We start from the raw sequence: 14,151 nt of genomic DNA on the forward strand, positions 1-14,151 counted from the left end.
GCGAGCAAGCGAGCGAATAGTTTTTCTTTTCTTTTTTCTGCTACCAGCCCCCCCATAACATCGCATCATCGCATAATGGAAGAGAGAATTGAAACAAGTTGCAGCACGACCACAAGATGACAAGCTGCCCCGGGACAAAAACTTGCTGCTTATAAATAGGGCACATAAACATAACATGCCCACTACACCACTACCACCACCACCCCTCGAACAACAGAGCCCCACACCACCAAACCCAAGCAAAGTAGACGGACAAACGGGAAACTCAAAAGGAGAGGAGTGAGTGCGTTCGTTCGTTTGATCATACTGTTTCGGCCAAATCATCCGGTGATGCAGAGCAACGACGGCGCCGTCATGTTCTCGTCCATCGCGCTGCTGCAGCGGAGGTTCAGGGAGCTGGAGAGGATCAGGGAGGAGCGGGAGGAGAGGCTCATCCAGATGCTCGCCCCCCGCTCCGTCGCCGCCGTCGCCACCGCCGCTTCTGCTCCAAGGGACGCCGCGCCGGTGAAATGGATCTTCCACCCGGAGCTGCTGTACCCATGCAGGCCCCTGCGTGACATGGCTGCCGCTGCCACCTTACTCCCGGCCGTGCCGGCCGCCACCTCCGACTGTGAATTCAAAACCTTCCAGCTCCGCAGCGACACGCTCGCTGTGGACCTGTGGCCTAGCAAGGCCTACAAGCGTGTATCCAGTGAAGTTGACGTCGACACCTCACTGCACCTCTAGATTAGTAGATTACTACTTCTGCTACTAAAAATGCTGTCCTAAGCTGTTAACCTTCCCAGCATCCACCAGTATGTGCTGCTCTAGCTGCTTTTTTGGTAGCCTAATATGTTTTTCTCCTCTTCTTCGGTTTTGTAACAAGGGGCAGGAGGGTGGTGAGTTGTAATTATTTGCCAGTAGTAAGATTGTGCTGGTTGTTTTCCTGTCACCTTGTCGCCGTTGAATTTCCGGCATCTTCCAATTGGGCACTGTTATCGTCTGAGTAGTGGAGTAGCTCTGCAGGGCAACCATTTTCTGATATATCAGCACACTCTTCTTCTTCTTCATTATCACTATCGGAAGAATCACCAGGGTTCTGTTTCTTCCGTTTGATGATCTTTTTCGAAACCATCCTGTTAACACCCTTGCTGTCAACACCTACACATTCACTGCTAATTGGCTTGAAACGAACTTTCCCAACCTTTCTTGCATTAGCTTCTAGTATCTGCAATCAAGGGAGGCCAGAGATTTAGAAAAGGTGCAAAAAAATTGAAATTTCTAAGTACAACAGGATGCAAGTTAAAGCACAATTGAAAAAACATCAGATTCCTAACAACGAATGTTAACTGCAATAAATGATCTGGGGGAGAACTAAATTATAGCTCTGTGAAAAATGACAATGCGAGATAAACACCCTAATTGATTACTTTGTAAATGTTTTAATTTTGCTACCTGCTCTTTTTCTTGAATTTGTTTATAAAATAAAAAAATTAAGTAATTAGATCTTGAGCAAGATAATTGTACTACTTTATTTCCTGTAAAATAGGATATTTAAAATCCATTTTTTTCATACTACATAAATGGTAAGGGTGATAACTATGGCAAGCATAATCATTCTGTGCAACTACTCTTGTGCCAATCATGTGAAAACAAAGCAAGCATTGGACAGTGATCTAGTCTAACTAGAGAAAACAATATGTTGATATGTTTGCTTTTTCCTGAAGACAAATATATATTATAATACATGGATTCGCCTTCATACAGTTTTAGTAATGCAACTGTTTTACTATATATTTATCTTGGGAATATAAGTGTAATTAGGTCAACAAATCAAGTAGTTGTTTCCTAGAACCATGTTACTTTTGAAATAACTACTTTTTACTTGACAACTGACACCTTAGAGAATGTGGTACGCTCAAAATTATAGAAGTTGGATATATAAAAATTTCTTATACTTCATAATTCGAGTGGCCTAAAGTTAAAAAAGGAATAATTGCCAGTCACGGCTCAGGGGCTGCAAAAAGGCAAATAAAAGAAAGAAAGGAATAAGTACTGAAGAAAACAGCTTTACATGGCCTATGTACACAGAACAGGCATGGACATGATAAATATCTTCAAAACTGAAAAGGAAGTGGTGACATAACCGAATAAATATAGCCTTGAATAAAAACTGATTAAATCTACTGAAGGTAACCAACAAACTAGGGGGTTCGAAAAAAATTCAAATAGCACCTAGATGTTAGGTAAATGTTCACGCATGATTTGGGAAACCTGAACTGGGTCAGACAGCAGAAAGGGCACTGCTTTAAATTTCTAAACATAAGTAACCAAATCCAACTAACTTTTATTTTCCTGAACTTTTTTGAAATTTAGTTCTCCCCTGGATTTGAGACTTTGCAGATAAAGCATATATAATTACAAGCATATTGATATGTAAGATGAGTTTGAAGAAAGACTATTTTGGACATGGTGAACCAAGATAGGGTACCAAAAGAAGACATGGGAATTGAGCAGTATGGTCCATTATTGGATATGGTTGATAAAGAATTCAAAAGGTGCGATGAGTTACACTTTTTTCCATTTTCAAGGACTCAAACACTCTTTGGATTTGGTAAGCTAAGATTGTAGGCTGATGGCCAAGTGGGATTGGTTAGGCCAGCCAGGTATACTTGCACGACCTGCCAATATTATTTTACACTGCATAAGCACGAGGGAACCTATGACTAAGGATATGGTCCATGGATTGCTAAAATTATGGATCAATGAAGAGTAGTAATATGTAGATCACTAGTTTGGGACAAGAAACATAATCCCAATTTAAACTGACAAATATCATGGATGGTCAACAACCGTACTAAAAGGCCTGCAGTCCAGCTAAAATTCCATAATAACACAGCTCTCCAGCAGCAGCAGCCTCCTCTTCAGCCACAGCCTCCCCTGCTCACTCCTTCGTCCACCTACCTAAGGATATGGTGGAGAGCATCCAGAGGAAGACATCTCAGATGATGTCTCATGTGGGATGCACTTCACAATTGTGTTCGCAGGGGATTTTAATATGGTCCTGAAGAACCAAGCCGTGGAACAAGAAGTCCATGCCCCATAACCTGCTTGCCACGAGACAACCAATGCAGTGGGAGTAGGACAAGGAACCAAAGCAGCCAATGTTTGAACCTGTGCTGAGAACAAGGTTTGACCTTGGTCTGGTCTCTTGATTCAGGCCGCACCACGTTGATGATGTAGAACATTTGTCTCTGGCTGTTAACCTATGGACTTTGCACTCCCTATGTAATTCCATTTTTTTTTCTACAATTGAGAATGTCTCCTAGTGTGTTATGGCGTGACAAAATTGGGGATTATGTCTTGTGTGGATAACTTTTGGAGTAAAACCACCATCTAGGGCTAAGAGCTCTGGTTTCAAAATTGGGGATTATATCCAACATTGCAGTTCATTGGCTTCAGTCAAAACTCAAAACCTGCCCTAACCTTGATTTTTCCATGGGGTTTATTATGCTATATTCAAGACAATAACTGAACTCACATTAACTATTTTGAAAAGGTTATATAGCACAATATAAAATAACGCAATTTATCAGAATACAAAACTGAACACTTCATCCTATGTAGAAATAAAAAAGGTATTTAAAACACAAGGTAGTTTAAAGTTTAAACAGAAAATAGAGCATGTACAAAATGAACATGCATAACCTAAGAGTTTTGGACATCGCCCAAAAACATCAGCCTATTTTGTTGGATGACATTTGTACATCCAGATGCATTAGAAACGATTCCAGATTAGAAAAAAAATCACAAAAATAATATAGATGCAGCCATGTAGGATATGTTCATCTCCACTTAGAAAAAAAGTGTTTTAAAATGTATCATACATATATTTTTAAAAAAAACCAAGCAAATGCCATTTCTAGAAAGTAGCTCATTATACCATCAGTCATTTTAAATCATGTAAGAAGTAAAGGCCCTAGGGGTGTATGTAGCAATTATGCATCATTGTTTCTTGTCGGAGAACTATTATAGCAAACATAATTCAGGATAGTGATCGCAAAGGAAAGAAACTTCTAGAAGGATCTTTCTAGTAGCAACTGGAAACAAGGAAACCTAAGGAACACTAGCTGATAGCTACATCTATGAGACCAAGTGTCTGAACTTGCTACAAACCAAGTATTGTACCACATACCTCAAGTTCATAAGCCTGAGTTCTTTCTCTATCATCTTGGTGATCAGATCCTTCTTCCTTATATTCATCATTCTCTTCCCTGTTATCCTTTTCGAGTATAACTAGCATCTTCCCACCTTCTTCTGGTATATAGCCAAAGGATTCACAGACAAAACCAGACACCGTCTCATACTGATGACCCTGAAAATAAATGTATTTCCAAATTCCAAGTAAACCTCATATCCTACTAAGGCGATTGCAGTAGCATATTCCACAATAAAATATGATTATTATATGTTAAGTGGTATATATTATTCTAAAAGCTAACACCTAGCAATATGTGTTACTGACAACTCATAAAGGAAATCTCAAAGCACTCAATCAGTTACATTAAGTAAATGAAGAAGCAAGCAACATTAGGTTGAGGCGAACTTTCACATGTTTAAGATAGCTCTTGGAATTGATATTATGATGATTAACAGGAAGTCATATTCAAGTATAAGGAACATCCACAGATGGGCCTTACAAAGGAAACGTGGAAATAACTAAATCCAAGCATTTCAAGCTGCATATAATATATTTTCAATTTATTCGAATATAATGATTTTGCTAGATTATTTTAATGTTATTTATAATGACAAAATAAATGGTTTTTCCTTGGAAAATACTATATAATGATTTTTCTAGATTTTAGAGACATGTTGCAATACACATTTGTGACCAAAATTTCAATTTGATTACCATGCTAATGTCCAAAATTACACTTCTTGTGACTATAGTGACAGCAATAGTAAGAAAAGGCAAGACCAAAGAAGAAATAACACCTCCGGTATTTTAACACCAAGTTCTTCAGATAGGTGATCTATTGATGTATTTGCATCAACATCAAATGTTCCATCATCCCGCATCACTATATAACCAGTTTTCTTCTGGATTTCCTCCTACAAAGGTAGAAACATAATAGCATAAGAAGAAGAGTAATACTGTCTACTAAAGCAAAAGAAACAGCAAAACAGATCATAGTCTACTAAGTGCAATAGCTTGTTATGACTTAAGACAGAACTGACAGCAACAACGAAGTTATAGCTAAAACAACAGCAGAAGCAGTGGACTTAATCCCTGCCAATTTAACAACTTAATGCCTAGTATGAGACTCTTTGAGTTAAGTTAATTCAGAATGATTCTTCATGATGCCAGTTGATTCCCACAATTAACTAGTTTCATTATAAAAACTGGCACAAGACAGTAGCGGGACGATTTCCAGCAAACCAGTGGCTGAAGTAACTGACCATGATCTAACTATTTAAGCTGGTTATGAAACACACCAATTCTAAAACAATGTAGCCGCATAAATACCAAGAACTTGAAAGTTGTAGGCTACTGTAGTGATTTTAAGAGTGTTCACAAAGTCGTAATAGCACGTCTGCTTTTAATTTTTTATTCTATCACAGAAATCCTGATACAGGATGACTAGCATTTAATGTGCGAGTTATCAATGTTGGAAAACGCAGAGAGATGGAAGGGTTAATGTGAGAGGATAAGAGAAGAAATATCACTTCTATACAGCACGTGGTAAATGGCTTTAGAATTAAACAGTGAATTGTAAAATTTAATCAAAAGGTTCCTTAAAATAGCCACCTTTGAATCATTCTCATCGAAGATCTCTCCAACTATTTCTTCCACAACATCTTCTAATGTTACAATCTGCAATTTTTACCAGTAGTTAGAAAATCTTCCCAAAGTAAGAGATGCGTGGAAAATAATGAACAGAAAAGCTGTTTCCCTGTTTCTGATCAATGTATTCACAGAACATAGGGTATAGATGGTACAAGAATGTGAATAATTATTAATGGAAAAAAAAAACCTTACAATAAAACTGTTTCATCCAGAAGGCATTTGTAAGCCCCAACTAGAGAGCAATAGTTTGGCAATGGAATTATGTTGTAAAGACATTTAATGATTTTGAGTTCATGGTTGGTTGTAAAAACTCAAGTTCAACCCTATAACTTGCAATACAGGTATTTCCACTACGAATGGCACTAATTATGGCAGTGTTTGTTTGTGTGTTTTGGCTTTAGCTACTCCCTCGTTTTTTGTTACCATGCTTCCCAAACTATTAAACACTGTTTTTTGCAAAAACTTTCTACGTGGAAATTACTTTCAAGAAATCAAAGAAAGCCATTTCCAAATTTATAAAATTTAATGCTTAATAATTCATGTGGTAATGACCTCTCATTTGCATGCGGCTGTAGAGCTAGCCAAAAGGCTATAACGAACGCTGCCTATAGATATATAGAACAACCTGAGACTAAATGTCAATAATATCGTGGGTACAAGGATCCACCACTCCTGATAGTTGGCAATTGAGGATTTTCCACTGATGTGGCATGTGGGAACCATGACCTATGTGGTGGAAAATCCTCAATTGCAAAGATGGGAGTAGCAAATCCTCAACCTTCCCTTAAAATATGCCACAGCCGCAATGACATACATATGAACAATTGAAAATATCTGTCGTTCTGTATACGCAGACCACTCACTGTCCCACCAAAATGCCAGCAAGCTAGGTGCATAAAATCAACTATAGTCAGGCAATTACTATTGTATAACCCAGAACCTGCCCTGTTTTCTGCAATCAGGTTGGTTCATCCCTATAACACCCTCATTTTACTTATTTTTGCCTCCTCGGTTAAATTGCAAATACTAGAGTCTAGTTTGGAACATTTAATCATTAGTTATAATACAGCATATTCGTTTAACAAAAAATAAAATAAGATCTCTATTTTTATATTTGACCAAAACCAGGTGAAAACAAATTGAGAAAACAAATGAATTTCCTATCAAACATCAAACCATGAAACGACAAAGGTCTGAGTTGAGCAAAAAAATATTGAATTTCCAATTATTTAAACAAAATATGAATTAAATAACTCCCTTCAAATAACAACATATGATAAATGGAATCAATAATAAGAACCATAAATAGCTAGCTAAGTCTATTTTGTGAAGGCATAAGGAATAAAGGATTGGTTTAAAAAAGCATACACCAATAGTCCCGCCATATTCATTGAGGACCACTGCCATATGAACCTGCCTTATGCGAAACTCTCTTAGCAAGTTCCAAACTGACATTGAATCTGTCAGACAAAATATCATATTTTACATCCATGACATAAACACAAGAGGAAACATTAAAATATAAATAATGCAATGCCTAAAACAAATCTAGATTTCAAAAGCATCCATTGAACTAGCAAATAAATACAGTACTCAAGTATTTATAATGCTCCGTGTCTACCTTTAGGTTTACCAATGGACTTCTTTGTAATAAGTACCCTGTTGTAAAAGTTTACCTGGAACAAAGTATGTGGGCATATGTGCAATTTCCTTCACAGTAATCTCCTTCAACTTCTCAACCTTCAAAGCAAAATGCATCTTTCTTCAGAAAATCCTTAATATGAGCAAATAAGAGGCCTATTCATCCTTTTTCTACTTCAAAATTTATGTGGCAAACAAGAGACATACCTCTTCAACATACTCAAGCATATCCATGGCGTAAGCAATTCCAACAATATTATCTATGCGTTCCTCAAACACTGGAACTCTGGAAGTAATAGCTGCAGAGGTCAACAGCAAGAATTGAAGATGCATACGAGAAGTTCAATAGCTGAGATACCTAGAGTATTGATGAGTTTCCCATAAGTTTTTGAAATCAATCAGAGTTGCGGTAGCATCAATTGCAACTACATCCACCAGAGGTGTCATTACCTCCCTGACGTGTGTATCTTTAATCTCTAGTACATTCTCGATCATATCCTGTCATAAAAGTCACTCATTAAATTTTGCCGATCAAGAATAACTAGCTAAGAGTTCAGTGCAAACAGGGATGAATGAGAAATTCAGAACAGTACAATACTAAAAGACAGAAAAATGTAGGTGTTCTTTGGAGCAGTTCAATAGAGGAGCACTAACTGATAACGAGAACATTTATTGCCTTCTTATGGTCAGTTAACTCGAAATAAATTAATCCTTTGATGAATAGTCGTGTAGAATGAGAACTTCGAATGCAGAATAGATGAATATGAATGTACTAGAAAGTTTCCTACATAAGCCGTAGAAAATGTAATCACAAATTCACCATTGGAAGGCCCTACAGCCTCCAGGCCCAAAGTATCTCATGACTCATCAGCCTTGAATAAGAGCCCCATGGTAATTAAAAGGTACCATTTGAATAAGAGCCTTGTTTATTCTACTCTTAATGAAATTGGATGGTCGCCCTTTCAGCCTTCCCGGCAAAAAAAAAAGGGTACCATTTGATGACATGTTATTAAAAAAACACTATGATCCAGCACAGATTATCAAAATAGCTAAATTACGATTTTTTGGTATATCATGGAGTTTTGTGTCTACAACTTTAAACAGTTAAACTTCAACATATTAACTTCAATTCAAAGTACAAATGGAAACCAATGAAAATAAACTTTTAGTATAACATGTGCATACACAGGCTGGGACATGAAAACACTAAAATCCACAATATTAATACTAATTAAGAAGGCAATATACAACCACACAGGTAAGCAAAATATATGCATTAAATTATATGATGTAATCTAACCTGTTCGTCTTCTGCAATCGCGCCACTCAACTCTGCACCTCGTAACATTAACTTTAGTTCATCCTCAGTAACATATGGTTCACTGAAAAAACAATTGTATAAAATACATATAATTCCGTATGTCTCGAAAATGTACATCCAATGAAGGCTTACAACTCGAGTATAAGAGCAAGATCAATAGTATAGCCGATTCCTGGCTCCACTGATATCCATGTCATTTTGCAGCTAACATGAAGCCAACTTGTACAATAAGGTAGCTATTATCTGACTGTATCTAATCTATCAGATATTAATAATACATCCACATATTGATCAGAAGTGATCCCTCCATTTGTGGCCACTTTGTGATATGAACGTGGATTTGTCTACATACTCCGTAAAAATGAAATTATCAACAAGTAGATAGTGCAACTGAGGAGTATATGTAACTACAATAATTATTTAAAATAGTTTGCTTCTTGAGTTCTGAACATGTTTAAATTACACAACAGTTGAATAGATATGAGGTTTGAAGATTTACAGATGAATCCAAACCCATCAGAGTGATAATTGTTTATATTAGTATATATTATACAAATATCCAATACTTATGATGACTGATAACCATATAACCAGTTAATCCATATTTGAATCATTCTCATACATGTGTGAGCAAGTTGGTTTAAAGATATTGGTGAATATTTGCTTGGTGCAACCACCCAAGCCATTTACATCCATAACTGGTTACCTTTAACACCAGAAATTAGGAATGAGCTACAAACAACTAAGTAAGATTCACTTGACCAAATTAATATAGGAAGTACTAAAATATTTTTGTTTCTACGTTTCCCAGAAGGAAAGAAAATTAAATATGAGCATAATCACTATATGCTACAGAATTGCCATCTAGTCATAATTTGATGGAAGAAGCTTATTGTAACCTCATATATAAGGTTGAATCATTCTCATTCAGTTGATCAAGAAGCAATTAATAATAATACTACACAAGCAGAAAACAAACATTAAATGCTAGTACTATGTATGCAGTATGCCTACCTTCTTCCTTTCAGGCCTAGAATCTTGAGCATTCCCATAGACAAAAATGTGACAATTCGCCCAACCGGATACAGGATCAATGAAAGCCATGCAACTGGTCTGATACATTACAAAAGATATAGAGCATTAAACATCGTATGAAGAAGCAAGCTATTTCAACAAATATTTGAACTAAGACCTTACATCTTTCTCACCTTACAACAAACCTAGCAACCTCTGTAGCATTATGAACTGCAACACTTTTGGGTGTGATTTCTGTAAGAAGTAAGATGGCAACCTGAAAAAGGTGGAGCTCCACAGTTAGGCATCATATAAAAATAAGGGAACATTTTTCTTATGAGCAGATCAGTGTGAAAGAGACGACATACAGTCATGACACCTGTTGCAGCACTGACGCCTGCTTCACCAAACATTGCTGTTGCTGCCTCAGTAACAATTGCCGTTGCGCCAATGTTGACCACACTTTCATAGAGAAGTATCCCAGTATGAGGTAGAAAATAATAATGGGGGATCCAATTTATGCAACTTAATTACATCCAATGTCCACAATACACCATTGATATCTCCCAAATGTGTGATCTGAAGCACCAGCTCATCTTTTTTGCTTATGCTTATGCTTAAACAAAAATTTGAATTTTAAACCTTAAATTTGGAGTTGATTTTAGGGTTCTTTCATCGTAGTTTATTTTCCAGCCTTTGCTTTTATATCGCTAAGAACACATATTTTGTAATCATTAATAAGTCGGTTCGCCTGTTCTTAATTTCAGCAAAAGATGTGGAAGTTAGTCTCACAATGAGTGGTATTTTGTGGGTATGGAATAGACTCATGCCATAACATGGCTTATACAACAAGATTACAATAAACACCACAGAACACATAGGTTTGATAAATTACGTTGTGCCAATAAGAATGGTCGTCAGGAAGCGAGTAACATCACTTCGGAGCATTCTGAAAACGCCATTCTCAGGTTCCTTTTCAGCCAGCTCACGAACCTAGTGGAACAGAAAAGTGAAATCTAAGCACACATTTGTCTATACATGAAAATGAGTGGCATCAACCAACAAGGTTTAATGAATGATAAACAAGGATGGGACTTATGCATATAGCCCATGGAACAACAAAAGGTAATGGTGATATGTGACTTATATCAAACTATAATTCCCGAAAGTATTCAGAAAACTAATGGACTCAACAGTATGGTACAATGCCTTGATAATCGATACAATTAAATGTTGTCCATCCAGATCAAACCAAAACCTAAGAATGCTTATTTGGGAGATGATGACACCAAGACCAAATGTTATTACTACTTGCTAAACCTAGAACTTAAATTTTGATCTGAAGATAAAGCTGCACTAAACTTAAAATGTGCAAATAACTTACCTATCACTGGATAAGCATTACTCTCATCCCCAGTCAATTACAGGGGTATCAGTGCATGTGTCTTGTTTGAAGTAGTGTATATGTTAGTATGGTATTAAGGGATGCAAAAGGTGTGAACTGTGTGTTTTCTTTCAAACCATAAATACATCAAAAAAAGCTTTTGGGAGATGGTAGATATTTACAGGGTCAGGTACGAGCATAGGACGCAACTAAACCCCTCCACAAATAGTTCATCTGATGCACATAATCTCCCTTTGTTCAGTGATGCCTAAGTACCTAACTGCCTGGTGCCATCAACATACCAGATGTTTTTATATGGCTTCCACCACCACCTTCCTCATGTAAAACTGTGTCCTTCCTACCTCAATGAAAATTGACCGTGGAAATTTAAAACCTAAACCCCAAATACTAGCCAAGAAGTCAGTCGAGAATATCATCGGGTCAGCTCCATTGTATGGCACAGTGAACCTTGAATCGAAACTATGCATTAATATAGGATTTTGGAATTTCGTTGGGGTATGAACAAGGGTACCTCCGCCTCCTTTCACCATGCCCATACAACCACTGATCTAGATGTTACCATCATCACCCCGTTAAGTGAATGTTACGCAACAATTAGACATTGTGTAACAAATCTACATCATGGAACCCGGTAGTTGTTACACGCACCTTCCAAGGCCACAGCGTGGTGATGGAAGTCTCAGCCATCGAGAAAAAGGCCGAAAGGCCAAGCAACACGGCGAGAACAATCCCCTGCTCTCTGAGCAGCTGCAGAATCTGCAGCACCCTCGGCCAGCCCCCACGCAGCGCCATCCCTCCAAACCCAGCAGCCGCCTCCACCGCCCCAGACGCCCCCGCGGCTCCCGTGCCCGCTACCGCGAGCGCCCGGTGGCACCACGCCGCAGCAAGCGCGCCGCACGCCAGCGCCACCACGACCCTCCTCACCGCAGCCGCCCCCTCGACGCCCTCCACCTCCACCCCCGGCGGAGGCGTGACCCCCAGGGGCAGCGCGGAGGGGGCGGGCCGGCGGGACCTCGCGGCGGGGCAGGGGACGCAGCGGCGGGAGGAGGCGCGGAAGGGGAGGAGGAGGTGGGGGAAGGGGAAGGGGGGCTTGGTGGGGGCGCGGAGGGACTGGAACCGGAGCCGCGGGAGCCTCCCGCTGGCGAGTAGCAACGACGCCGTGGAGGTGGAGGTGGATGGCGACGACATGGCGCCGCTCGTCGTCGCCGCCGCCACCGCAAGAGAGAGAGAGAGAGAGAGAGAGAGAGAGAGGGACTAGGCGGCGAGGGGGGTGGTGGGTGGTGGTTGCGCGAGGGGAGAAGAGGGGGAGGGGGAGGAAGGGGATGACGCCATGGTGGAGGTGGGGGCGGCCGGTGCGAAGCTGCCCTGCCACCCGCGGCCCCACCCACCCTATGCTCGAGTCGACGCGGAGTCTAACCAAATATCCTGGGGCTCAAACGTGGAGAGCTAAAGGCTTTTTAGCCAGGCCGCTATTTGGTTGGGCACTTGGGCTTCTCTTGGGCTGCTCGGCTCAAAATTTGTGTACAGCAGGAGTAGATTTTTTTAAAAATGTTTTTAATAAGAAATTACAAAAATAAACTTTTGTTTTGAAAGATAGCAAAGCTAACCTTCTAACGACCCGGCAGTGGGTGCAAAATATAAAACGTACATTAGTTAGGCGTGATAGTTGATATGGTAAAGCGTATGGACGCGGGATAACAGTCGGCTGCGACCGGACGGGTAAATATGCAGGTGGCCCTTGTCGCCTATCTACTAGGTGTTTTATCGCAGGGGCACCTACATATTTGTCAACGCCATTCAAGAAGGGGAGCTTGCGGGTAGGCCATTTTCAAATCAACCCCCTTGTTGTCCTCCTAGTGGCCATTTTAAACCCAATAGTATGGGGTCGTCTAAAAAATATTCGTGTAGGCTAAGTGGGGGTAAAAGGAATGTCAATTTTGCAGGCGGCCCCTGCACGTCAAGTACATGGGTGTTTTGGATTTTTCTATGAAAAGGACAATTTTAATTAGCAACATAGTTTTGTTTATATTAGTATTATACATTTTAGGCCACGTTCGGCTGCCCCGCCCCTGGTAAGTTAACTAATCTCTCTCGTTTTTTGCACGCACACTTTTCAAACTGTTAAACGGTGTATATTTTGCAAAAAAATTATAGAAAAGTTGTTTAAAAAATCATATTAATTTATTTTATATTAATCATATTATTTAATTATTTTTGGCTAATGTAAAACTCCACGGGGGTGCTCTATTCTGAGTGAATAGAGCAAATGTGTTGTTAGTACTCACCTCAAGCAGTGTCATTCCCGTAGCTTTGTCACACAAACTTAGATGCAAGGCAAATTAGCCATTTCAGGTCTATTACCAACCAAACCTACCTCACCAACCATCTAAACCTCCAATTAGGCCCGCAGCCGTTGAGCGGAGATTGACACCCACTACTACCGGTTTGTTTTTTTTATAAAGTTCCATATAAAACATAACAGATTATCTAATTTCTATTATGGGCGATAGGGATGGATCTAGCATTTAAAATCTTAAAGCCGCCCCCGTTTTGACGCTTCCGGAGCGTTCGATGCTGTCGGGGCCTTGCCGCCTTGCTGCCACGTTATCGGTGGTGCTTTTCACTCTTGCGTACGCTCGGTCCACGCTGCTCCCCGTGACTGCTGGGTGGGGTTTCCTGCCTCTTGTTAGAAAACATTAAGGTGCGCGTTGGGCGGCCGCTCACGGATGCCAGCCACGTCGAAAATGAATAGTGCCGGTAGGACATGAACAGTGCCGGTTTTTGAACATGCGCTCGCTCGGTTGCTGTGTTGTCTGCCCTGTAGGCCAGCCTCTCTTTCTCGCGATGGTAGCGATTCCTTCCTGGTTTCTCCGTGCTCGCCTGGTTGGCTGCCTCCTCGGTTTCTGTACAGTCGGCTAGAACTGTAGGGGTACATTTTTC

The 14,151-nt window shown here is 39.8% G+C and overlaps 2 protein-coding genes across 2 annotated transcripts; one reads left to right on the forward strand and one right to left on the reverse strand.

Annotated features, from left to right (window-relative positions):
* Positions 1-297: 297 nt before the first annotated feature.
* LOC102704686 lies at positions 298-926 on the forward strand. Its single transcript, XM_040521964.1, has one exon. It carries the CDS (start codon positions 331-333, stop codon positions 724-726), a length of 396 nt encoding a protein of 131 aa, XP_040377898.1. The 5' UTR covers positions 298-330; the 3' UTR covers positions 727-926.
* On the reverse strand, positions 898-12,504 carry LOC102706090 (DUF21 domain-containing protein At1g55930, chloroplastic-like). Its single transcript, XM_006651516.3, has 14 exons — positions 11,860-12,504; positions 10,702-10,799; positions 10,175-10,268; positions 10,001-10,083; positions 9,807-9,905; positions 8,772-8,853; positions 7,830-7,969; positions 7,679-7,757; positions 7,507-7,570; positions 7,199-7,290; positions 5,792-5,857; positions 4,978-5,094; positions 4,175-4,354; positions 898-1,207 (listed from the first exon to the last, which is right to left on the reverse strand). The coding sequence occupies exons 1-14, from the start codon at positions 12,397-12,399 to the stop codon at positions 929-931; spliced, it is 2,013 nt and encodes a 670-aa protein (XP_006651579.3). The 5' UTR covers positions 12,400-12,504; the 3' UTR covers positions 898-928.
* Between the last annotated feature and the right edge of the window lie 1,647 nt (positions 12,505-14,151).

Source organism: Oryza brachyantha, chromosome 3, assembly GCF_000231095.2.
Source record: "Oryza brachyantha chromosome 3, ObraRS2, whole genome shotgun sequence".
Taxonomy (NCBI): Eukaryota; Viridiplantae; Streptophyta; class Magnoliopsida; order Poales; family Poaceae; genus Oryza; species Oryza brachyantha.